The sequence below is a fragment of the Sus scrofa genome, chromosome 9, assembly GCF_000003025.6.
Source record: "Sus scrofa isolate TJ Tabasco breed Duroc chromosome 9, Sscrofa11.1, whole genome shotgun sequence".
Taxonomy (NCBI): Eukaryota; Metazoa; Chordata; class Mammalia; order Artiodactyla; family Suidae; genus Sus; species Sus scrofa.
The window spans coordinates 52,280,747-52,307,489 of NC_010451.4; the positions used below are offsets into that span (position 1 = coordinate 52,280,747).

The window sequence follows — 26,743 nt, forward strand, 5'->3', positions numbered from 1 at the left end:
CGTATGACCTTGGGCAAGTTACCTTAATCTCTTCCAGCCTCCAGGTCCTTACCAATGAAACGGGGATATGAAGAGTACCTAGTTTAAACTACTTAGGGTGGTCTTGAGGTATAAATGAGAGCATGTAAATAACCTGCTTTTCACAGGACCTGGCCAACAGTGATGTCTTAAAAATGTTAGCTATCATCACCATTGCAACTTAAAAAATTAAACCAGAGGAAAGAAGCTGCCAGAAGAAGTAATGGGAAAATGGAAGTCAATACCATTATCAAGATTGTGGGGTAAAGCCAGAGCCCCAGTCAGGAAGGAACCAGAATGGGTGGGGTCCACAAGAGAGATGATGAACCATTTAGACAGGTAAGTGCTAAGAGATGTGGTTCTGGAAATGAGGACCAAAGGAATCCCGAAAGACCGTTAGTATTAAAAGCATCTATCTCTCCAACTTCTGCTCTCTATAGACATGTAATTCTTTTCTCACTGCCCTTCTCTATGGAAAGTACTGCCTCCATTACAGGTGGAAAACTTCAAACATGTGGAGATGAAAAAGCATGTCGTTTAGCATCTGAGAGCACTATGTAAATGTTGGCCCAGGACCTGTGTTTCTGAGCCAAGGCTACCAGGGGTGGGACCCTCTCACTCAGGACAGGCTCTTCCTGCCCATCTGCTGTCTCTGGGCCCACGGCCTGAGGTGGCTTCTGGGCACAGTTCTCGTTCCACCTGATGCAAACTGGAGATGAGACCAAATCAGGGAAATAGCTGCCCAGCGGTGTTGCAAGTGGGCATCAAAAGAAGATTCTTTTCCTGGGGGCGGTGGGAAGGGGGTGTAAAGCTCCCTCTGAGCTCCCCCATTCTGGATTCAACTATACAATTCTTTTTTTAAAAAAAATTGTTAAAAAATGTTTTTTATTGAAATATAGTTGATTTGTAATGTTATGTTAACTCGTGCTATAATTCTTCAATTCTTCTAACACATTTAAGCCCCTCTGGCATCAGGGACCACGAGGTGCAGGACAGGGGTCTAGACCAACAGAAAGAACGGTCATAACTCAGGTGGCAAAACAAAACCCATGGTTTTACCTTCATTTCAGCCTCAGGGGTTGGGAGTTCACTGGCTCGGGGGAAGAGCAACAGAATTGCTGTGATGATCAGAGCACCGAGGAACACGAAAATAATGGAGAACCTGCGGCCAGAAGACAGAGGGTTAAAAGTACTGTTTAGTTCCCCCTCTAATCAGTTATGCTGGAACTGGCTCTTCCCTGAGGCCAATATTCTGTTTCAGTCCATCAACTGGGTCTGGTGTGCTGCCCACCCTACTGAGGGAATTTAGAAATGTTTTCCCCTTCATCTCAAGGCCTTCTTCCCAGACAGGTACCAGCAGGATGTGTTCTTGTTTATTCCTGGTAATTCCAAACTCCTAAGGATGGGAATTGGAAGTTTTTCTTTTTGCCATGCCTCTGCACTGTCATAATCAGGAAAAATCAAAGAAGCCCCTCTTCCACCCCTACTACCGTGTTTTAAACCAGAATATTACTATTTTTTGACTGCATCCATGGCATGTGAAAGTTCCAAGGCCAGGGATCGAACCTGTGCAACAGCAGCAACCCAAGGTGCAACAGTGACAACACTGGATCCTCAACTCACTGAGCTGCCAGGGAACTCCTAAACCAGATTTTTTTTTTTGGTCTTTTAGGGCTTCACCTGCAGCATATGGAGGTTCCCAGGCTAGGGGTCAAATCGGAGCTGTAGCCTCTAACCTATGTCACAGCCACAGCAAAGCAGGATCCAACCCACTCTCCAACCTACACCACAGGTCGAGGCAACGCTGGATCCTTAACCCACTGAGCAAGGCCAGGGATCAAACTTGCGTCCTCATGGATACTAGTCAGATTCGTTTTTGCTGAGCCACGATGGGAACTCCAGAATATTTAGTAAATTATTTAACTTGCTGTTTCATACCTACACTATCTGACTACAGATTACAACCCTATGATGTCTTTAGAGTCAGTTTCTGGTCGGATACTTTCTCAAGTCAGCACCAGAGAGAGAGCCCAAGTCACTCACGACTCAGCATCTTCCTGGGATTCCTGGGCATGAGTTAACACAACATTGCAAATCAACTATATTTCAAGGGACCAAGCCCCTTCCGTAAATCTCAACAATTAAGAGACACACACATGTACAACCCCCAAAAACCCAACAGGCAGTGAAAGCTGATTCTCTCCATGTCTCCTGTGTCCCCATCTCTTCTGAGAGCTGACCGATGCCACCTCCCTTCTCCACCCACCTCTGCTTCCGAGCAAAATAATGCAGTCAGTGCTTATGATAAGAGGTGAAAATGCAACTCATTTAAACTGCCGGTAATTACAACAGGGAGCTCTCTGAACTCTCAGTATTTCAGAGTGTCAGCAATTTCACTTCTAATGGCTTTTAGCCCGGACTCCTGGGTGGACAGCAGGCCTTACCGAGCTACACCGGAGGCTCTGGACAGCAGCACACACAGCAGCAGCACTGACACCCAGAGCAGGGCCAGGATGAACACGCCAGCCCCCACGCCGAGCACCATGCCAGCCATGCTGTGGAGGCGGGTGACGAGCTGTCTCTGGGGCTCGGGTAACTGGGCTCCTGTGCCCTCCTGGGTTTCCTGGGGTGTTCAGACAAACACAGAAAACCCAAGTCATTCTGGGGAATTTCTGATGATTGGTGTTGTAGGAGGATCATCAGTATAGGTAAGTTTCTGGGAAAGTCCCTCAATAGGAATTAGACGTTTAGAACCCAAACCTTGCTTTTTGGTGAGGACTGAGAAGGTGCTTTCTGCTCCGTGTGGGTCATTTCAAATTTGGTATCTGAGTTCTAGTCTGTCTTTCCATAGCCCACCAGCTGGACTCACCCTATTTGATACAAGCCTTCCCTGAGGGCTGTAAAGACACCAGGACCCGAGAGCTCCAGGGCCCATGAGAAGTGGAAGCTCTCGGGTTGTCTGGTGTGAGCGGTGACTTATTAATCAGACAGAAACGTCCACACCTTTGTTGACTTTTTATATACAAAAAGAAGCAATCTCCTGGGAGTTCCCACTGCTGCTCAGTGGGTTAAGAACCCGACTAGTATCCCTGAGGTTGCAGGTTTGATCCCTTGCCTCACTTAGTGGGTTAAAGCTCTGGTGTTGCTGGGAGCTGCGGGGTAGGTCGCAGATGTTCAGAGCCTATGCTGCTCTGGCTGTGGTGTGGGCCGGCAGCTGCAGCTCCAATTTGACCTCTAGCCTGGGAACCTCCATATGCTGTGGGTGCGGCCCTAAAAAAAGAGAAACAGAGAGAGGACAAGATGGCGGAGGAGTAGGAAGACACGCTCGCCCTCTCCCACAAACACAACAAAAAAAGCACATCTACAGAATAAATGACTCGCACAGAACAGCAACCAATCGCTGGCAGAGGAACCTAAACTCCAATAACGGCAAGAAATTCGTGACATTATTGGGCAGAACAGGAGAAAAGAGGAGAGTGAGAGAAGGTGAATCCGAGCGAGACGGGGGCTCCCGAAAGGGAACTGCGGAGGAGAAAGGGATCCCGCACCCTGGAAAGTCACCTACCGGGCGAAAGATCAAACGAACCGGAGGAATCTCCAGATGCAGAGAAGAGTGTAGCAGTAAGTTGGAGTACGGAAAAGCCGATCAAGAACCCAACGGACCATCTGAACTACGGGCAGAGTCACCAAAAATTGAGACGCCTGGGTGGGGGCTGGGCACCGAGACCTCGGCTCCAGAGATTAGTCCCCGGGCTAGGGGGGCGGGGTAGAGCGGAAACTGCTTGGGAGGTCTAGAAACCAGTTGACGGGGCAGAGACTGCCTGGGAGACTAGAAAACAAAGCTGTCGCAGAGGAAGGGAGCAATACTCCAGGAGTGGGGAAGGGGAAAGCCACATCAGAGGGAACCTGGGAGAAGAGCCTGGTCTGCGCCCGTGCTGGGGAGGGGAGAGAAGAAGGGTTGGGTCCCCATAGAATACCCCCCACGCCACAGCAAGCTTACAGGCCCACTAGCTAGCTGAAAACTCTGCTTCCCAGGGCATCCCCTCCCCCCACCCCCGCCACGCCCTAAGCTGTCACGGACCTGGGGCTGCCTGCCATCCAGGAGGGCTGGCCTCAACAATTGCCTGAAGCCTACCACCGCAGGGGCTGTCCCTGCACAGGCCTGCTTGCCCTTTGGAGGGGCTACACTTCCGCAGAGCAGCACCAAACAGCACCAGCCCCCGAGAAAAGGCCTGCAGCCTAGAAAAGCTAGAACAAGCTTAGCCAGGCTGTGAATAGATCGGCCTAATTCTCGGACGATTTTTCTGAGTCGGGTTGCCCCGGGGAGGAGCCTCTTCGGTTTCCAACGGCCCTGCTACCCGCCCAAGCCCCCAGGGGATGCTCTAGTGGACCAGCTGCATAGGACTGCCAGCTCCAGGCAGGACCCCCTGCAGCCCAGAAAAGCTGCAACAAGCTCAGCCAGACTGTGAAAAGATCCGCCTACATTCTCAGGCTGTCCTTCTGAGTTGGGCTGCCCTAGGGAAGAGCCCCTCAGGTTCTCAGTGCCCCAGATAGCTGCTCCAGCCCCCAGGGGGTGATGCACCCCTAAAAAGCAGCTGCCCAACACCGCCAACCCCCTGCAAGAACCCCACAGCCTAAAAACACCAGAGCAAGCTCTGCATGGCCAAGTGAAATCTGCTACCATCGCGGTGTGGACCTCTCAGTCCTGTCTGCCCTCAGGAAGTCCTCCTTTGCTGCAAAGAAACACTGTTAGCCCCATCAACACTCCAGAAAAGCCACACTGCCTCAAAAAAGATTGACCAACAACGCCAGCCCTCAGGAAATATTCCACGGCAGTGACAAGGCAAACACTGCCCGATCACGGAGAGTACAGCTCCCTCAGGAGAAAGAAAACAACAAGCAAGATGAAGAAGCTGAGAAACCACCCCCAGTCAAACCAACAGGAGAACTCACCTAAAACAGTCAACAATGAAACAGATCTCGGCAGTCTGACAGACCTGGAGTTCAAAAGAGAAATAGTGAAAATACTGAAGGAATTAAGAGAAGATATGAACAGTAATGCAGATACCCTCAGAAAGGAACTAGAAAATATAAGGAGGAGCCAAGAAAAACTAGAACATTCATTTGCAGAGATGCAAACTGAACTAGGGGCAGTAAAAACCAGAATGAATAATGCAGAAGAACGAATCAGTGATATGGAAGATAGAATAATGGAAATCACTCAATCTGGTCAACAGACAGAAAACTGAATCAAAAAACTGGAAAGCAATATAAGAGACCTATGGGATAATATAAAGTGGGCCAATCTACGCATAATAGGAATTCCAGAAGGAGTAGAAAAAGATAAGGGAATGGAAAATATATTTGAAGAAATTATTGCTGGAAACTTCCCAAATCTAAAGGATACTGGATTCAAGATACAAGAAGCACAGAGGGCCCCAAACAAACTGAACCCAAACAGACCCACACCAAGACACATCATAATAAAAATGGCAAAAGTTAGTGATAAAGAGAGGATCCTAAAGGCAGCAAGAGAAAAACAGAATGTTACCTACAAGGGAACCCCCATAAGAATATCAGCTGATTTCTCTACAGAAACACTACAGGCCAGGAGGGAATGGCAAGAGATATTTAAAGTGCTAAAAGGAAAAAATATGCAACCTAGAATACTCTATCCAGCAAGAATATCATTTAAAATAGAAGGGGAAATAAAAATTTTTCCCAACAAACAAAAACTTAAAGAATACAGCAACACAAAACCCAGGTTAAAGGAAATATTGAAAGGGCTTCTCTAAACCAAAAAGAAAGGAAGGAAAGGGAAGAAAAAAGAAAAGAAAAAAAAAAAAAAGAAGAAGAGGAAGAACTAGGACTGAGGAAACTGCAATCAGAGAGAAGTCACTCAAATAAGCCAGCATACGGATTTAATCATGAACATGCTTCAAACAAAATAAAATTAAAAAGGAAAAAATAAAAAAGAGTCATCAAAACCATAAAATGTGGGCAAGGGATGTCAGGAGGTAAATAACCCTTTTTGTTTATATGTATGTCTCTCTTCTTAATTTTAATATAGTAATGAAGTGTTTGAACTTACAGGACCATCAGGCTAAAACACACATTTATGGGAAGGGGTTAGCATACTTAAAAAACAGGGCAATCACAAGCCAAAACCAAATATTGCATTTGCAAAAAATGAAAAAAAAAAACCACTCAAGCAGATAATAACAGGAGACCATCCAACCAAAAAAAAAAAAAAAAAAAATGGAGAACCATAGAATCAACTAGAACACGAGGTTCAAATGGCAATAAATAATCATCTATCAATTATCACCTTAAATGTCAATGGACTGAATGCCCCAATCAAAAGACACAGAGTGGCTGAGTGGATAAAAAGGCAAAAACCTTCAATATGCTGCCTACAAGAAACTCACCTTAGGACAAAAGATACATATAGATTGAAAGTGAAAGGGTGGGGAAAAATATTTCACGCCAATAGACATGACAGAAAAGCAGGAGTCGCAACGCTCATATCAGACAAAATAGACTTTAAAACAAAAAGCATAAAGAAAGACAAAGAAGGACACTATTTAATGATTAAGGGATCCATCCAAGGAGAGGATGTTACTATTGTCAACATATATGCCCCAAATACAGGAGCACCCAGATACACACAACAAATATTAACAGACATAAAGGGAGATATTGATGAGAATACAATCATAGTAGGAGACCTAAATACCCCCCTCACATCAATGGACAGATCCTCTAGACAGAAAACCAATAAAGCAACAGAGATCCTAAAGGAAACAATAGAAAAGTTAGACTTAATTGATATCTTCAGGACACTACATCCAAAAAAAGCAGAATACACATTCTTCTCAAATACTCATGGAACATTCTCAAGAATCGACCACATATTGGGACACAAAGCGAATCTCAATAAATTTAGGAGCGTAGAAATTATCTCAAGTATCTTCTCTGACCACAATGCCATGAAATTAGAAATCAACCATGGGAAAAGCAAAGAGAAAAAACCTACTCCATGGAGACTAAACAACATGCTACTAAAAAACCAATGGGTCAATGAGGAAATCAAGAAGGAAATTAAAAACTACCTTGAAACAAATGATAATGAAGACACAACCTCTCAAAATCTATGGGATGCTGCGAAAGCAGTGCTCAGAGGGAAATTTATAGCAATCCAGGCCTTTCTCAAAAAAGAAGAAAGATCCCAAATTGACAACTTAACCCTCCACCTAAACGAATTAGAAAAAGAAGAACAAAAAAGTCCTAAAGTCAGCAGAAGGAAGGAAATTATAAAGATCAAAGAAGAAATCAATAAAATAGAGACTCAAAAAACAATAGAGAAAATTAATAAAACCAAGAGCTGGTTCTTTGAAAAGGTGAACAAAATTGACAAACCCCTGGCCAGACTCACTAAAAAGAGGAGAGAAAGAACCCAAATAACCAAAATTATAAATGAAAAAGGAGAAATCACAACGGATACAGCAGAAATACAAAAAACCATAAGAGAATACTATGAACAACTGTATGGCAACAAGTTTGACAATCTGGAAGAAATGGACAATTTTCTAGAATCTTACAGCTTGCCAAAACTGAATCAAGCAGAAACAGACCAACTGAACAGACCGATCACTAGAAATGAAATTGAAGAGGTCATAAAAATCACTCCCTACAAATAAAAGTCCAGGACCAGATGGCTTCACAGGTGAATTTTATCAAACATATAAAGAGGAATTGGTGCCCATCCTCCTTAAACTCTTTCAAAAGGTTGAAGAAGAAGGAATACTCCCAAAGACATTCTATGAGGCCACCATCACCCTCATTCCAAAACCAGACAGAGATACCACCAAAAAAGAAAACTATCGGCCAATATCATTGATGAATATAGATGCAAAAATTCTCAACAAAATCTTAGCCAACCGAATCCAACAACATATCAAAAAAATTAGGACTTCCCGTCGTGGCGCAGTGGTTAACGAATCTGACTAGGAACCATGAGGTTGCAGGTTCGGTCCCTGCCCTTGCTCAGTGGGTTAACGATCCGGCGTTGCCGTGAGCTGTGATGTAGGTTGCAGACGCGGCTCGGATCCCGCGTTGCTGTGGCTCTGGCGTAGGCCGGTGGCTACAGCTCCGATTCGACCCCTAGCCTGGGAACCTCCATATGCCGCGGGAGTGGCCCAAGAAATAGCAACAACAACAACAACAACAACAAAAAGACCAAAAAAAAAAATTATACACCATGACCAGGTTGGGTTCATCCCAGGTTCACAAGGATGGTTCAACATACGCAAATCAATCAGCATCATACACCACATTAACAAAAAAAAGGTCAAAAATCATATGATCATCTCAATAGACGCAGAAAAAGCATTTGACAAAGTTCAACATCCATTCATGATCAAGACCCTCGCCAAAGTGGGTATAGAGGGAACATTCCTGAATATAATCAAAGCCATTTATGATAAACCCACAGCAAATATAATCCTCAAGGGGGAAAAACTGAAAGCCTTCTCACTCAAATCTGGAACAAGACAGGGATGCCCACTCTCACCACTGCTCTTCGACATAGTTTTCGAAGTCTTAGCCACAGCAATTAGACAAACAAAAGAAATAAAAGGCATCCATATAGGAAGAGAAGAGATCAAACTGTCACTGTAGGCAGATGATATGATACTATACCTAGAAAACCCTAAGGACTCAACCCCAAAACTCCTTGAACTGATTAATAAATTCAGCAAAGTGGCAGGATATAAGATTAACATTCAGAAGTCAGTTGCATTTCTGTATACCAGCAATGAAACAGTAGAAAAGGAATACAAAAAAATGATACCTTTTAAAATTGTACCTCACAAAATCAAATACCTCGGAATACACCTGACCAAAGAGGTAAAGGACCTATATGCCGAGAAGTATAAAACTTTAATCAAAGAAATCAAAGAAGATGTAAAGAAATGGAAAGATATTCCATGTTCCTGGATTGGAAAAATCAATATTGTGAAAATGGCCATACCACCCAAAGCAATCTACAGATTCAATGCAATCCCTATCAAATGACCCATGACATTGTTCACAGAACTAGAACAAACAATCCAAACATTTATATGGAACCACAAAAGACCCAGAATCGCCAAAGCAATCCTGAGAAACAAAAACCAAGCAGGAGGCATAACTCTCCCAGACTTCAAGAAATACTACAAAGCCACAGTCATCAAAACAGTGTGGTACTGGTATCAAAACAGACAGACAGACCAATGGAACAGAATAGAGAATCCGGAAATAAACCCTGACACCTATGGTCAATTAATCTTTGACAAGGGAGGCAGGAACATCAAATGGGAAAAGGAAAGTCTATTCAGCAAGCATTGCTGGGAAACCTGGACAGCTGTATGCAAAGCAATGAAACTAGAACACACCCTCACACCATGCACAAAAATAAACTCAAAATGGCTGAAAGACTTAAATATACGACAGGACACCATCAAACTCCTAGAAGAAAACATAGGCAAAACACTCTCTGACATCAACATCATGAATATTTTCTCAGGTCAGTCTCCCAAAGCAATAGAAATTAGAGCAAAAATAAACCCATGGGACCTCATCAAACTGAAAAGCTTTTGCACAGCAAAGGAAACCAAAAAGAAAACAAAAAGACAACTTACAGAATGGGAGAAAATAGTTTCAAATGATGCAACTGACAAGGGCTTAATCTCTAGAATATATAAGCAACTTATACAACTCAACAGCAAAAAAACCAATCAATCAATGGAAAAATGGGCAAAAGACCTGAATAGACATTTCTCCAAGGAAGATATACAGATGGCCAACAAACACATGAAAAAATGCTCAACATCGCTGATTATTAAGAGAAATGCAAATCAAAACTACCATGAGATACCACCTCACACCAGTCAGAATGGCCATCATTAATAAATCCACAAATAACAAGTGCTGGAGGGGCTGTGGAGAAAAGGGAACCCTCCTGCACTGCTGGTGGGAATGGAAACTGGTACAGCCACTATGGAGAACAGTTTGGAGATACCTTAGAAATCTATACATAGAACTTCCATATGACCCTGCAATCCCACTCTTCGGCATCTATCCGGACAAAGCTCTACTTAAAAGAGACACATGCACCCGCATGTTCATTGCAGCCCTATTCACAATAGCTAGGACATGGAAACAATCCAAATGTCCATCGACAGATGATTGGATTCGGAAGAGGTGGTATATATACACAATGGAATACTACTCAGCCATAAAAAAGGATGACATAATGCCATTTGCAGCAACATGGATGGAACTAGAGAATCTCATACTGAGTGAAATGAGCCAGAAAGACAAAGACAAATACCATATGATATCACTTATAACTGGAATCTAATATCCAGCACAAATGAACATCTCCTCAGAAAAGAAAATCATGGACTTGGAGAAGAGACTTGTGGTTGCCTGATGGGAGGGGGAGGGAGTGGGAGGGATCGGGAGCTTGGGCTTATCAGACACAACCTAGAATAGATTTATAAGGAGATCCTGCTGAATAGCATTGAGAACTATGTCTAGATACTCATGTCGCAACAGAAGAAAGGGTGGGGGAAAAACTGTAACTGCAATGTATACATCTAAGGATGACCTGACCCCCTTGCTGTACAGTGGGGAAATAATAATAAAAAAAAAAAAAAAGAGAGAAACAGAAGAAGAAGCAGCAAACTCCTAAGTCCATGGAGAAGAAGAGGAGCCATCACTCCCCCCCACCCCTTTTAGGGTGGCATGTGCAGCGTATGGAAGTCTTCAGGCTAGGGGTCGAATGCTAGCTGCAGCTCCCAGCCTACACCACAGCCACAGAAATGCAGGATCTGTGCTGCACCTGCTACTTATACCACAGCTCACAGCAATGCAGAACCCCTCACCCACTGAGCAAGGCCAGAGATTGAACCTGCATCTCATGGATACCAGTCTGGTTCATTACTGCTGAGCCACAACAGGAACTCCCCATCAATATTTTTAAACATCCACTTGTGCTAAATATCTTACAAATATATCTCATTAGATCCCGGCAATAAGTTTCTGAGGCGGGAATTATACACTTGCAGAAGAGGTACCTGAGGGGCAAATGTGATGGGATAGCATTAATAAAGCAGGTGGCTTACAACAAAATTCTCTTCCAGTTCTGGAGGCCAGAGGTCTGAAATTAAGGTGTCAGCCAGGTCACACTTTTTCCAAAGGCTCTAAGGAACAGTCCTTGTCTTTTCTAGGTCCTGGTGGCTCCAGGTGCTCCCTGGCTTGTTGGCTGCATGACTGCAGTCTCTGCCTCTGACTTCATATGGCTTATCCTCTGTGTCTGTCTTCTCCCGTTCTGTCCCTTATGAGGACACTTGTCACTGGATTTAGTTTCACCCAGTCTGTCGTGATCTCATCTCAAGATCCTTAATCATACCTGCAAAGACCCTTTTTCCAAATAAGGTCACACTCCCAGGTTCCAGGGGTTAGGATGTGGACATATCCTTTTGGGGGCCACATTCAACCTGCTCCAGGGTAACAATGTAGGGTACCTCCCCCAATTTTCCCTTTCAGTATGAGGCAAGTCTCAAGGAGACAAATTCCTCCTCAGGTTGATGGTTTTCTTTTCCCTAATGGCTTAAATATGACAAAAATGATCACCAACAAGTTAACCATAATCCTAACTCCAAGCATGAATTGCTAAAAAAAAAAAAAAAAAAAACGGAACAACAAAACCCCACATTTATTCAATCAATATTTATTTTGTGCCTACCATGCAGAGCATTATGGTACAAGATGGGACACAAAGGTAAATAAGACATTTTTTCTTTTTCTTTTTTTTTGGCTGTGCCTGTGGCATACAGAAGTTCTCAGGCCAGGGACTGAACCTGTACCACAGCTATAACCAGAGCCACAGTAGTGACAACACTGGATCCTGAACCTTCTGAGCCACCAGGGAACTCCAACACGTTTTTTCTAACAAAAGCTTAAGACCTATTGGAGGACATTGCTGTGTAGACAGCTCTTCATTCTGATAAGCACAAAAAACAGAGGGCAATGGGAATTGAGATGTGAGAAGGGCTTTATGAGGTGACTTCGCACGGGCCCATTTGTATGAGAACCAGTGTGGCTGGGACTCAGAGCAAGGGAAGGGGGGTCAGAGAGGAGGGGCAGCAGGAGGCTCCCCCTTGCTCTTTTCCCCTCACTGGAGCACACCAGTGTTGTCAGTAACTCGACATGTCAAGGGTTCTCCCACCTCTGGGTCCCTGAACCTGCTGTTTCCATGGCCTGGAATTAACCCTTGGTCCCAAAAAAGCCGTCTACCATTTGCAGGGCTGGCTTCTCCTCATGCTTCTGATCCAGCTTTAAACACAGCCTCCTCAGAGAGGTCTTCCCTGACTGGCTCAGCTAAAGGAGTTCGCGTTCACTCGACTTCCTTCACAGCACACTTCACAAACCGTGTTCACATTTTGATTTACTGCTCACAGGTTTACTTTCTGTCTCTTCAGCTAGAAGAGCAAATGCCACGAGGGCAGAGCCTTTTTATCTTGCTCACTACAGCCTCTGCAGTTCTTTCCACAGAGATGACAAGCAGTAGATATCTGTTGAATGAATACATGAACCAGTGTTAATAAAGGCCAGTGAAGGAGTGATGGGATCGTATCTAATTTAGAGAAAGATGACTGTAGCTTCTGGTGAATATGCTGGACAGGGCTGACCAGGGAAGTATCTCGCACAACAGCAAACACATAGAAATGTTTAATAAAATAGAACAAAAAGAATGTGATACACAGCGGAGCTTGAAAGCAATAAAGGGAAATCCTTAAGTGCTATCAACAAAATGTAACTCAAAGCCTGAAGAGTAAGCAGGAGCTGAGCCCAAAGGTCTCCAGGGGTTCTGAAACCAGGTGCAAACCTTAGGAGTGATCCCTTCCTGGACAGGTGAGCTCTCAGACCCATGACAAAGAGGAACTGAACTGAGAACAAGGCATAAAGATGGGCTGAAAGGGCCATTTTTGTAATAAGGACTAGAAAAATTTGCTGCCTACGTGGTTGGAAGAAAGGGGTCAAGTGGGTGAGGCTATGGGCGAAAGAAGAATAGCCCACAAGAAATCTGCACCCAATCCTACATCACATGCAGGAGAGGGTTTGAATCATACCACCAAAGTGGTATGGGAACCCCAAGTAGTAAGATTAACATGGAAACTAGACTAGTATTTCCCGTCTTAGCTCAGAGGGTTAAGAACCCAACTAGTATCCATGAGGATGCAGATTCAACCACTAGCCTCACTCAGCAGGTTAAGGATCTGGTGTTGTCATGAGCTGTGGTGTAGGTCACAGATGTGGCTCAGATCCCGAGTTGCTGTGGCTGTGGTGCAGGCCAGCAGCTGTAGCTCCAATTGGATCCCTAGCCTGGGAACTTCCATATGCTGCAGGTGTGGCACTAAGAAGCAAAACAGAAACAAAAACAAAAACAAAAAACCTAGACTAAAAGTGAGAAGCCCATAGGATCACAGCAGACACATACACAAACCTCTCTGGAGGGGTCAGCACACCAGGTGCCCACCAGAATAAGTGTAAAATAATGAACTTTTCAGACATACAAAGAGTGGAAGGGAGTTCACCCCTCATAGATATACTTCACCAAAAAGGAAAATGAACCAAGAAAGAAGGTGTGAGATATAAGGAGGAAGAGTAAAAAAAATATTAGGAAACACTGACAGTAAAGACTTGTATAATGATAATAAGGACTAATTTTTTGATGAGTTAAAAACAAGGAAGATCTAAAATATTTGTCAACAGTTAAATGGAAGATGAGAAAGGGCATCTCAAAGTTAAATCATTCCATGGTTATTTATTTTGCCCTGAGGAGGTGAGATTTAATGATTTTAACTATAGGTTTTGTTAAGCTAAATATGCATATTAAAAAGCACATAGGTAAACACCAAGTAACAGAAATAGGACAAATAACTTGTACACTAGTAGACTGAATAAAAGAAGAGGAGTTCCCGCTGTGGCACAGTGGGTTAATGATCCAGCTTGTTTCTGTGGCAGTGCTGGTTTGACCCCTGGCCAGGCTCAGTGGGTTAAGGATCAGGTTGCAGCTGTGGCTCAGATTTGATCCCTGGTCCGGGAATTTCCATATGCCATACGTGTGGCCAATAAAGAAAAAATAAATAAAGGAAGGAAGAACGCAGAAGGCAGAAGCAGAAAGAAACATAGGAAAAAACAAAATAAGATTGAAAAAATAACCCCAAATATAACAGTAATCATAGCAAATATAAGCAGATTTACTTAACTATTAAAAAAGATTCTGGAGTTCCCATCGTGGCGCAGTGGTTAACGAATCCGACTAGGAACCATGAGGTTGCGGGTTCGGTCCCTGCCCTTGCTCAGTGGGTTAACGATCCGGCGTTGCCGTGAGCTGTGGTGTAGGTTGCAGACGCGGCTCGGATCCCGCGTTGCTGTGGCTCTGGCGTAGGCCGGTGGCTACAGCTCCGAATCAACCCCTAGCCTGGGAACCTCCATATGCCGCGGGAGTGGCCCAAGAAATAGCAACAACAACAACAAAAAGACAAAAGACAAAAAAAAAAAAAAAAAGATTCTTATATTGGATTTAAAAAAAAATAGTTCTATACAAAAGCTTGCACAGAAAGCATAATGAGAGAAAGGCCGAAAATAAAGAGACTGAAAAAGACATACAAAGTGAATACTAAGAAAACAAGAAGGGGAAGTGGAGAAAGGGGGAATTGTTCAAAGGATACAGAAGTTTTAGTTTTGCAAGATAAAGGAGTTCTAGAGATCTGTTGCAAAATGATGCGAATATACTTAACACCACTGGAAAAGCACACTTAAAAATGGTTAAGATAATAATTTTATATATTTGGTTTTTAGCACAATTAAAGAAAACAAACAAAGCAAAACAAAGTAAAATAGAGTCTGGTAAAGCACTATTAGTATCAAGCAGACTAAAATGTAAAGCTTTGAAAAATATTAATAACGACAGTCACAACAGGAATAATTTCACAAAAAGATACAACTTAAAACAAATGAAACTAAAACAAAGCTTCAAAATATATAAAGCCAAAATTGATAGAATCATCACAATAAATTAAAAAACCAACAAATTTTGTTTGAGAATTTAATATACCTCTCTCAGAAATCAATAGATCAAAGAGTTAAGAATAAACACTTGATAAAGAGTATACACAAATGGCCAATAAATAGGTGAAAAGGTGCTCAACTTCATTACTTATCAGGAGATTGGAAATGAAAACCAAAATGCAGTACCTCTAGACACCTACTAAAATGGCTAAAATGAAAATGTCAGACAATACCAAATATTGACAAAGATGTGGAGTAACTGGAACTCTTATATCCTGCTGGTGTGAGTGTAAGCTGTTACTACTGCTTTGGAGACTATTTGGCAATAGCTAATAAAGACAAATATACATAAACCCTAGACCCAGTTCTTCTTCTCCTGGGTGTGTTCCCAATGGACATGCACACATAAGTTCACTAAAAGATGTCTACAAAAGCTCACTGCTGACCCATTTGAAATAGCTAAACAGGAGTTCCCGTCGTGGCGCAGTGGTTAACGAATCCGACTAGGAACCATGAGGTTGCGGGTTCGGTCCCTGCCCTTGCTCAGTGGGTTAACGATCCAGCATTGCTGTGAGCTGTGGTGTAGGTTGCAGACGTGGCTCGGATCCCGCGTTGCTGTGGCTCTGGTGTAGGCCGGTGGCTACAGCTCCGATTCGACCCCTAGCCTGGGAAGCTCCATATGCTGTGGGAGCGGCCCAAGAAATAGCAAAAAGACCAAAAAAAAAAAAAAAAAAAAAAAAAAAAAAAGTGAAATAGCTAAACATGGAAACAACCTAAATATCCATCAGTTGAATAGATAGCATGTGGTATTATACATACAATCTACTCATTTATACAACGGAATAGAAAGCAGCAAGAACAAACAAACTACAGTTATACCCAGCAATGTGAATGAATTTTGCAAATACTGAGCATAAAAAGCTAAAGGCAAAAGAGTTCATACTGCATAATTCCACGTATAATATTCAAAAAACAGGTCAAGCTAATTTGGGGGTTGGAAGTCAGGAGTGTGGTTACCTTGTAGGAAGTAGTGACTGGCAGGGGCATGAAGGGGGTTCTGGGGTTGCTTATGAAATTTTGTTTCTTCATCTGACTGTTGGTTACATGGCTTTGTTAATTCAGTTAAATTGTATTTAGTTGTATACTTCTGATTTGCGTATTTTTCTGTATGTGTTAAACTTTTTTTTCCCAAAAGAGTTTACTTCAAATAAAGTCTAAAGAGACATCAACCAAATGTAATAATATGGGTCTTGGGTGGGTCCTGATTCAAACAAACCACTACACAAGATCTTTTATGAGATGACTGGGGAAATCTGAACACTATCTGGATATCTGATGATATTAGAGAAATGCTAGTTCTTTCGAAGGGCAGTGGCTTTAGGATCTGGTGTTGTCACTGCAGCATTTCCAGTTGCTGCTGTGGTATAGGTTCAATCCCTGGCCTGGGAACTTCCATATGCCGCAGACATGGCCAAAAAAATAGAGAATTGCTATTTAAGTGAAAAATATTGTTTTTTAAAAATGTGATGGTATTTTGATTATATTGCTAAAAGATTATTTCTGATACACAGATATATCACACATATACACAACGCAGACAACAGAAAATGATGTCTAGGAGCTTTATAATTATCCAGGGGAGAGGAGAAGAAGGGGGCTAATAGGAAACAAGATGGGTCATGAGCTAATTGTTGAGGCTGGATGGTTATTATGCGAATGTTTGGTGGTAACTATATGAATGTTTGGCATATTAAATAACATGTATATTTAATTATATACATGTATTTTTTTTAAGGCCTGAATAGAAAAATAACCCATGTTCCTGGATGGATGGGATGGTTCAATATTGAAGGACCTCAGTTTTCCTTAATCTATCAGTTCAATGCATTCTAACCAAAATCTCAAAGTTATTTTTTGTAGAACTTGAAAACTGATCCTAAATTCACATGGGAAAGCAAAAAAGCCCAAGAATAGCGAAAACAATTTTGAGAACTAGGATGGAAACTTGCCTTTCATGTTGCCAACTGCCGCAAGACACATTATAAAACCAAGGTAATTAAAACAGTGTGACAGTGGCATAGAGACACATGGGCCAGTGGAATAAAATAGAGCCCCCAGAAACAGATCCATGCATTTATGAGAACTTCGCACAGGACAGAGTTGGCTTTATGTTTCAGTGGGTAAAGGATGTCGCCAAGGATGTCGGGACAAATGATTAGCCAATCAGAAAATAATAAAACCAGATCTCTATGTCATACACAGAAGCCAATTTAAGTGGAAAGTAATTCATAATAAAACAGCATATGTTTAAATATACAAATGTTCAGTCTGGCTACACTAGAATACATAATGAAGCACGGCACTCAGATGCTCGCACCTAAACTTAGAATCACTATGAACGCCAAAGCTACAAGCGCAGGCTGATTGCAGGTGTGTTGTACAGCAACTCAAATACCACGAGCTGGGCTGCCTTCAGTTATGTGGTTTTCTAGGGTGATGAACAACTCTTGTTAAAGTTCCAAACCACAAATAAGTATAATTTCCCCTTGATTTACATTAGAGTTGCATTCCTGGAAGTTCTACTATATTAAACTGTGCCAAAAATTACATTACGTTTATGTGAAAGATGGCGTGAGGTTCTAGGCTCCTATTATAAATGAGTATCCTGTGAGACATGCAAAAGTTGTGCATGATGAAGGATAATTCCTCACTGTGAGGGGCTGTCCACTGCACTGCAGGGCATCCAGGAGCCCCTGCCCTGCTTTGTAAGCCCCAGCAGTGCCTCCAAAATCACAATAACCAAAGATGCCCCCACGAATTCCCAAATGACCAAAGAGGCAGTACCATCCCCTTAAAGGACCAGTGTCCTAGAAAACCTGGCACAAGGAGACATGTACAAGGACGTTCATAACAGCAAGACATTAAAAAAACCAAACAAACCCTAAATGTCCATCAATAAGGGAATGGGTATTGTATGCTCATCATGAACACTTAAAAGGAATGAACTTGATCTAGCTATACTGATATGAATGTATCTCAAAATCAATACTGAGTCTAAAAGCAAAGTTGAAAAATGAAGCCCACAGTACTATATAACTTGTACTTTTAAAACTAAAAAAATACCTAAGCAGTAATATATACATTGTTTTTGAGGCTCACATACACAGTAAACATATAAAAACATGGGCATAGCAGTTCCCATCATGGCTCAGTGGAAACAAATCTGATGAGTAACCATGAGGACAAAGGTGCGATCCCTGGCCTCACACAACGGGCTAAAGATCCGGCGTTCCTGTGAGCTTTGGTGTAGGTCGCACACACAGCTTGGACCTGGCATTGCTGTGGCTGTAGCGTAGGCTGGCGGCTATAGCTCCAATTTGACCCCTAGCCTGGGAACCTCCACATGCCTCGGGTGCGGCCCTAAAAGAAAAACAACAACAACAACAAAACATGGGCATAAATGATACTACAATTTTGGAAGTGTCTCTGGGGCAGGAGGAAGAGAGGGAGAAAGGGAGGAAGGAGAATGGGGTCAGGAAAGAGAACAAACGGATCTGAACTAAATCTGTGATGTTGTATTTCTTTAAAATAAACTTAAGGGAGTTCCTGCCATGGCACAGTGGGTTAAGGATCCTGTGTTGTCTCTGCAGAGGCATGGTTCAATCCCCAACCAGGCGCAGTGGGTTAAGGATCCAGCATTAACACAGCTGCAGCTGGTATTCGATTCCTGGCCTGGGAAATTTCATATGCTGCAGGTGTGGCAAAAAAAAAAGTTGTTTCATAAAAAAATTAAGCAGATGTGCCAAAATGTTAGTATGTTAATTTATTATAAAATCCAATGTAATATTCACTATTTCTGAAATTTTTGAGATAATTTTTAATTTTTAAAAAGATAATTGGTAGCAGGGGGTACATGAATTGAGATCAGAGGTTGTGATGACCAATTAGGAGACTCTTGGCAATTTTCTAGATAAGAGATGATGATGGTCTGAGCTTCATTTACCTATGGAAGTGGAAAGCCACTTAGGAAAGTGGCATTAGAGATGACTCAGGCTTCCTGCTTGGTTGACTGAGCTGATGGTACTGCCCTCAGTATGATAATGAGGTAAGTTTAATTGCTGCTGTTTTGGATATGACACAAATTACCTGTAAGACTTGGACCAACTCTAAGACCTAGAATACAGGGCAAATGGTAGTTGAAGCTGCCATCATCAGAAACATTGCCCTTCAGTCCTCCATACTTAAAAAGTTCATGATACACTGGGTTCCATATAAGGTATGGCTTTAAAGTAATGAGATGAATATCCCTAAGCTCTTATAAGGACGAATTTCATCACTTTATAACTAACCAAACTATACATTTTCATGCTGAGTGTGGAAGGGAAATGCTGAATATAGTACAGAGAGCTGTGGTGTTGAAGGAGTGAGCATCCAGTCACTTTATCTTGTTAATTCAGTGTGGGAATAATACTTGTGATTATTTCCTTTTTCATGGCCACACCCATGGCAGGTGGAAGTTTCCAGGCCAGGGGTCAATCCCATGCCATAAGGAGCCACGGCGCTAGATCCTCAACCCACTGTGCCACAAAGGAATTCCTATATCCCTTATTGGAATGGCTAAATTAGTAAGATTTGATAAAAAAGTAAAAACAACATTTTTATTTAACATCTAGGGCTTTTTCAAAACTTTTCTGAGAAGTGAGGGTCTAGTGAACCTGGTAGAGTAAGTCCATTTACCTAAAGTCTGAGGCATTTAAAACTGCAGGTAGGCTGAACTTGGAATAAAATTATCTGTCTAAATTTGAATACCCTGTTTAGCAGCTGACAATGAGAGGAAACGTAGGGCCAATTTTTTCCCCTCCATACTCTGCTTTGAGGTCTTTCTTTAGAAAGGGTTTGTCCAGAACTTTTTAGAGGTACTTGTGGTGCATTTTTCATCTATTTAATGGTTTGTTCTACTTACCCTTTCACTCAGCTCTCAGAGAAAACTGATATATTAAGGCACTGACCCCTGTATATGTAGCCTATTGGATTAAAAATACACTGCCCATCAGTGGATCACGTGTGAGAACAGTAACAGCCATTAACCAGCTGACTTACTGTCCAGTACAAATGTGGATTCCTTGGAGGGTAACATGGCCCTAGCACTGCTGGTGGGAGATGGATATCTCACCCATCTCCTGATTTTCACTTTCAAGCCCTTGGAACAGCAGAAAACAATGGGTTACAAAGTGTTGGTGAGAGTGTGGAGAAAAGGGAACTCTCATACATTGTTGGTGGGCATGTAAATTGGTGCAGCCACTATGGGCAAGTATGGAGATTCTTCAAAAGATTAAGAATACATGGAGTTTCCGTCGTGGCTCAGTGGTTAACGAATCCAACTAGTATCCAGGAGGATCAAGGGTTAGATCCCTGGCCTTGCTCAGTCAGTGGGTTAAGGATCTGGGGTTGCCATGAGCTGTGTGTGGTATAGGTCGCAGACTCGGCTCGGATACCAGTTGCTGTGGCTGTAGCGTAGGCCGGCAGCTACAGCTCTGATTGGATCCCTAGCCTGTGAACCTCTGTCTGCCCTGGGTGTGGCCCTAAAGACAAAAAAAAAAAAAAAACTAAAAAACAAACAAAAAAGATTAAGATTCAGCTATCTCACTCCTGGGTATTTATCCAAAGAACATGAAAACACTAATTTAAAAAGATATATGCAACCCTATGTTCATCACAGCATTACTGACAATATCCAAGATATGGAGACAACCCAAATGCCCATCAACAGATTATAGATAAAGAAGTTAGGTGTCTATATACAATGGAATACTGAGCCATTAAAAAGAGACAGAATCCTGCCATGCCAACACGGATGGATCTTGAAGGTATTATGTTGTCAAATTAAGTCAGATGGAGAAAGACAAATACCGTATGGTGTCTTCTGGTGGTGAATACACTGTAGGGCATATATAAGTAGAAATACAACACTGTACACATGAAACACAGTATTATAAACCAATGCTACCTCAATAAAAAACAAATCTAAAAAAAATTAAAAAGAAAACAGGGGGTTACAAGGGTGAACTTCTCTTCTGGAGGATTCCTTTTCGTTTTCCTTTATAGCTGTTTCCTACCTTCAAAAATACCTGGGGTGGGGGTGGGGAATACTCTCGCACCCTTTTTTTTTAACTTTAAACACTTCAATACGGTTTGAATTTTAAAATATTTGGATAATGCCTCTGCCTTTGCAGTTAAACAAAATGCAAGTCTGGGAAAAATCAATTGCCAGGCTACCAAAACGCCATTGATGTGGCATCATCTCTTAACACGCTGATCCCCCAGCCCTGTAGCTGATTCAAACGGGCGGCAAGAAAAAAGTGCCCCCGTCTCATCTTCAGAATGGTCGCCCAGCTACCTCCCAGCAGTTGGGACAGAGATTAAGACTTAGGTCACAAGGTATTTCGAATCAGGTACTGCCACTTCACTTTCTTAGGGGCATGAAAAATAAAACATCCCTTCCTTCTCAGCTTCCAATTCAGCATTAATTGGCCGCTGGGCCTTGAGTCCAGATCGGCAGTGAGGGTAGTGTGAGAGGTCTCTGCAACGCCATCTGCCCACACCTTCCTCCAGCCTCCTCAGCCCCAGACCCAAGCCCTGCCATTCCCTCTTCTTCGCGGCGGGCCCCACTTTCCTCATATCCACCCCCCTCACCTGGCTCCCAGTCTCCCGGGTCCTCTACTCACACCTCTCAGTCCGGCTAGTTCCAGCCCACAAAGGCTTTGATCTACTTGTGACGAATCACAAGTGGACTTTCATCCAGGTGATTCCAGATTCGCTAATCAACGCCGCTCTTTCAACGCCCAACTTCCCCCTCATTTGCTTACGCCCCTCGCGGCTCCAGGCAACGCGGAACGTGGTGGGTGGGCACGTCTCCCTCCGTTACGCCTTCCGATTGGTCGGTGCCTTTTGGTCCTGTGACCGGTCTCAAGTTCGATTGGATAGAGGCAGTCTTGGCTCCCTACTCTCGTCCCATCCCGTTGTCAATCACGCCATTCTTGTGGTAACCCACGGGACCATTGGTCAGTCTAGCCTGAGGGCGGGTTGTTGGGCGGAAGAGAGCCGTTTTCCCGGCATTCCTCGCTGTTACCATGGAGACAGCACCGCCGGGCTGTGAGACGGAGAGTCCTGGCAACCCTTTCTCCCGTTCTAGACCTCAGTGCCTGTTCCGGAATCTAATGGGCATTTCATTTCCCGATCTCCTGGCTGTGGTGGACCGCAGTATTTGCGGGCAAGTCAAATTCGGCCTCAGAAAGGGGGTCAGGCTCAGTCATCAGTCACTAACAACCCTGCTGGAGAGAACCAAGTCTGAAGCCCTAGTTGTAATAACATCACGTTTTCATTTAGTCTTACCTGGCCTATTGTATTTGGCATTATTCTTCCTTTAGCGTTACGACATACACTGGGGCAAGGGTCGTTCTACTCAAGAGACAGATCGGGGAAGGGGAGCCAGAGTCAAATCAAGTAAATCTTCTGTAACTACACCGCCAGGCATCCGGAACTGGTGCTGGTCCATGCTTTTAGCAAACTGCTCTTGCCTAACTGCAAACTAAAACTTGCCATGTTGTTCTGAGGCTCTAGCCTATTAAACCAAAAGATCAGTAAATCAAGCCATCTAAAGGAAAAAGACATGGGATGCATGCTTCATTGCTGAATCAGGAAGAGTGAACAGACTAAAATCAAATGATGCCAATCTGAGAGCTGCAGTTTTGCAACCTCTGACTTTACACAAAATTTTGAAACATCATAAAACAAACTATTCAATCCTGGAACACTGAATCGTTCATTTAGGGAGTTCAGCTCCTGAATCACAGCTCTATGAATGAAATGGAAGAAGATGGTTGAAGTCCACTAAAGTATGTCTCAAATTTAATCTACTTTCAAGGTTTAATTTGCAGTCATGTATAGTAACCAACGATTTCTTATATGTTTAACAGCTTAGCCTTACTTGGCCCAATGAGGGGTTCTGTGGTTAAGAAAGCCATTGTTTTGATTAATTCATTTCATTGGAGTTGAGTGTTAACTGTAGCTAAGCGCTGGTAGGGACTTTGAGGATACGAAAGAAATACGATGTGATTCCTGGCTTAATAGCCTGTGGTTTGCAAACGTCAACAGCATATGAAACAACTAGGAAGTACTTTAAAGCAAGATATGACAATGGTGCCAAACTTAATTTATAATTTATTTTCTCCAAAGGTAATAATACTACTACATATTTGCAGAGCATTGTAGTTTTCAAAACACTCCTTCACTTGAATTATTTGAGGGAAATATTGCTTTGACTTGCCTTAATGTGGTTCTTCATAGTGTTACAGCTAGAACTATTGCTGGGCCCTGGTATAAGCATAGGAATGAGAGAGGTGGAACAGAGATGGAAGAGGATCCATGGAGAGAAAGTGGTTTAAACAAAGAGGCTGAGACAAGATTGAGCACTTAGTATCTGGGGAATAATGTGGATCATGGTTCAAGCCAGAGCAGAGATAAGGGAGAATAGCATTGTGTAGATGACCTGATCAGGACCAGTCCTGAGCCCTTCATGTTTGTGGGGAAAAGTGTTCAAAAGCTGGATATTGGGAACGTTAATCTTACACTTCTAATGATCAGGTTGACTTTAGTTAAAGTAAATTAAGAATAGGGCATGACTGAGGAGGCACTCCAGACTTCTTACATCTTCCTGAATGGAGATAACCTTTTAGGTTTTCTCTCTCATAAGGAGGAGCTGTCCCCCCAAACCCACCTCTACCTTACCCCTCAACTGGGAGGAGATATTAGTTTTCTGATTAAATGATGATATCCTAGCCACTCACTGAAATTGAACAAAGTGCTGACACTGTAGTGCTCCATCTTTTGCCATCTCTTAATTGTAGTTCACTCTCGAGAAGATTGATTCCTTGTACAAGTGTTATACAATGTTCTGTATCTCCACTGTATATGGAGAGCATTGTATTTGTAGAGTGTACTTAGGTGCTATATATGTATCCCTATCATTTTGTTTAAGTACAATTTTCTTTTCTCCTAAACAAACGAAAAAGTCCAGGCAAAAACAGTGATAACCAGAGTTCCCACTGTGGCTCAGCAGAAACAAATCTGACTAGTATCCATGAGGACACAGGTTCCATCCCTGGCCTTGCTCAGTGGGTTAATGATCTGACACAGCTGGGATCCCATGTTGCTGAGGCTGTGGCATAAGCCAGTGACTATAGCTCTGATTCAACCCCTAGCCTGGGAACCTCTATGTGCCTTGGGTGTGGTCCTAAAAATACAAAAAACAAAACAAAACAGTAATAACTAATGTCTAATTTCCTCTTCAAATGTGTAAAATGACACTGTTACACTGCCTGATAGAGGTAGAATGGCAAAAAGTGGTCATTAGGGTTATGGAGTGCAAGGAATGATTTTAAGAGAAGACAAAGTTTTTTGTCCATTTTGTAGTTTTCAAAACTTTCCTGCCAGACAGCCCCAAATTTTTTGTACATATTTTCTCATGTGTGATTATTTTAGCCTTTTTTTTTCAGGTTTGAAAATGTATCTAAAACTTAAGTGATTGTTGGTTATTTGCTGAGATTCAAACCTACCATTGTTCTATGTGCTAATTGGGAAACTGGGTTTAAAAAAATTCCCTCAGTACTATCGTCACAGGTTGAATCCCAGTCACTGGACTTCCATGATCACCCAGAATTACCACTATGATTTTTCAAATCATAATATTTACCTATTGCCATAGACCAGGGGTTAGCAAACTGTGGCTTCTGTGCCTAAACTGGCCTGTCATCTATTTTTTTTTTTTTTTTTTTTGGTATGATCTGCAAGCTGAGTGATTTTTACATTTTTAAATGGTTGGAAAAATCAAAAGAAGAAAAATATGAAAAATATGTCTGTAAGTAAAGTTTTTATACAGACATGCTCATATGTTTTCTTGTTAACTATGGCTGTTTCATTTTAAAACAGCAGAGTTGAGTAGTTAAAACAGAGACTGTACAGCCTATGGGCCTAAAATATTTACTATTGGGCTCTTAGAAAAAGTTCTAATTCTTACTATCTCTAGAGGGTTCTAATGAATTAGTTTTGATGGAATGTTGGAAATGAAACAGACTTTTGAAATTATGTACTGTTAATTTAAAAAAAAATCTTACATTGATAGAGTTAAGTGGTTTCTTCCTAAAATCACATAGTCAGTGGACAGAATTTGTACTAGAACCCTGGTTTCACTGTTCCAAGGTTTTTTTCATCCATGTCCTGTCTTTTCTCATGTAGAGTTTATCTTAGGCAAGAAGAATTAATCAAAAACTTTCCTAATTTTGGAGTTTCCATTGTGGCTTAGCAGTTTAGGGATATAGTCTCTGTGAGAATACGGGTTCAATCCCTGGCCTCCAACAGTGGGTTAAGGATCCAGCGTTGCTGCAAACTGAGGGGTAGGTCACAGATGCGGCTCGGATCTGATGTTGCTGTGGCTGTGGCATAGCCCTCAGCTACAGCTTCCATCTGCCACAGACATAGCGTAAAAAAGAAAAAAGAAAAAAAGAAAACTTTCCTAATTTTGATCTCACGTTTCATCTAGTGAAATATAGTGTACCATAATCAACTTATAGATACTTTGAATTTCATTATTTCAGCCAATATGAATTGTCTTCTGTCTTCCATTTTTCTCATTTATCAAAAGGTGTATGGCCCTCATGAAAAACTTTCTCACTTTTATGCTGTTTCTTTAAAAAAAAAATCTTTCTTTTTCAACAAAGGAATTCAGAGATAGCTGCCTTTCTATTCCAGTCTAAAGTTCTTAAGGGAAGTGGAGATGACTAGAAAGGCATAGAACTTGGTTTTTACTCTGGAGTCCATGGATGGACCACATGTGTACAGAAGGGGGGTGGGTGTCCAGAAATCCACTGTAGGGTAAAGTTCAGTGGGTATGTGCATATGTGGGTTTTTCTGGGGAGAGTATCTGTAGCTTTCATAAGATTTTAAGGGTCCATAACTCCAAGAACATTTGGAATTATATAAAATGAGATGTGTTGAGGAAAAAACTGCTCAGATGTGCGGTGGGGGGGACTGACCTAGGTTCTCAGGTCTTTAAGACTGCACATGATACGAGGGAAGAGCTCTTTGCTCACTTACATCGGCCCACCCAAGTTTTTTTTTTTTTTTTTTTAAGACCTTTTCTGCCACTCACAGAGGTGATAAAAATTCATCAGATTCACATAGCGGTTCAACTCAGAGGGTGATGAAATCCCAGTATAATTCTCTCCAAAGAACATTCTGATTAATAGAAACTGCAGAGGAACTAATTTTATGAAAATAGCAAATGGGATTGTTTTAACTGAAGCAAGCCGAGAGAGCGGGTGCGGATGCCGCGCGGAAGATGCAAACAGCCCCATTGTGCGGAGCTGACAGCTCCAATCTGGCCGTTTATTTATTAAATGTCTTTCCGCTGTAAATTATTAAGCCTGGATTCTGGGGGATGAGGGAGCTGACAGGATAAGACAATAGAACGGAAAGCAAACCTGGACAGCTTCCTTCAGAATTATTGCAGCATTGTGTTTTGTGAAAGCCCCTGCTTTCCGGATTT

General features: G+C 42.4%; 2 protein-coding genes across 4 annotated transcripts in view; one reads left to right on the top strand and one right to left on the bottom strand.

Moving 5' to 3' along the window:
- Positions 1–22,020, bottom strand: part of TMEM218 (transmembrane protein 218) — a 32,076-nt gene extending 10,056 nt beyond the window's left edge. The window contains exons 1-3 of one of the 2 annotated variants that reach the window (XM_003130031.4): positions 21,867–22,020; positions 2,463–2,641; positions 1,078–1,180 (exon numbers count right to left, since the gene is read on the bottom strand). In XM_003130031.4, the coding sequence (XP_003130079.1) occupies positions 1,078–1,180; positions 2,463–2,572 (213 nt within the window). In that variant the 5' untranslated portion in view covers positions 2,573–2,641; positions 21,867–22,020. Of the gene's footprint in view, positions 1–1,077; positions 1,181–2,462; positions 2,642–21,834 lie in introns of both variants that reach the window. The other variant, XM_005667473.3, reaches the window with a different exon arrangement.
- Positions 22,276–26,743, top strand: part of PKNOX2 (PBX/knotted 1 homeobox 2) — a 305,484-nt gene continuing 301,016 nt past the window's right edge. For both annotated transcript variants that reach the window (XM_021063089.1, XM_021063090.1), the window contains exon 1: positions 22,276–23,036. The gene's annotated coding sequence lies outside the window, so the exon portion shown is untranslated. The remainder of the gene's footprint in view (positions 23,037–26,743) is intronic.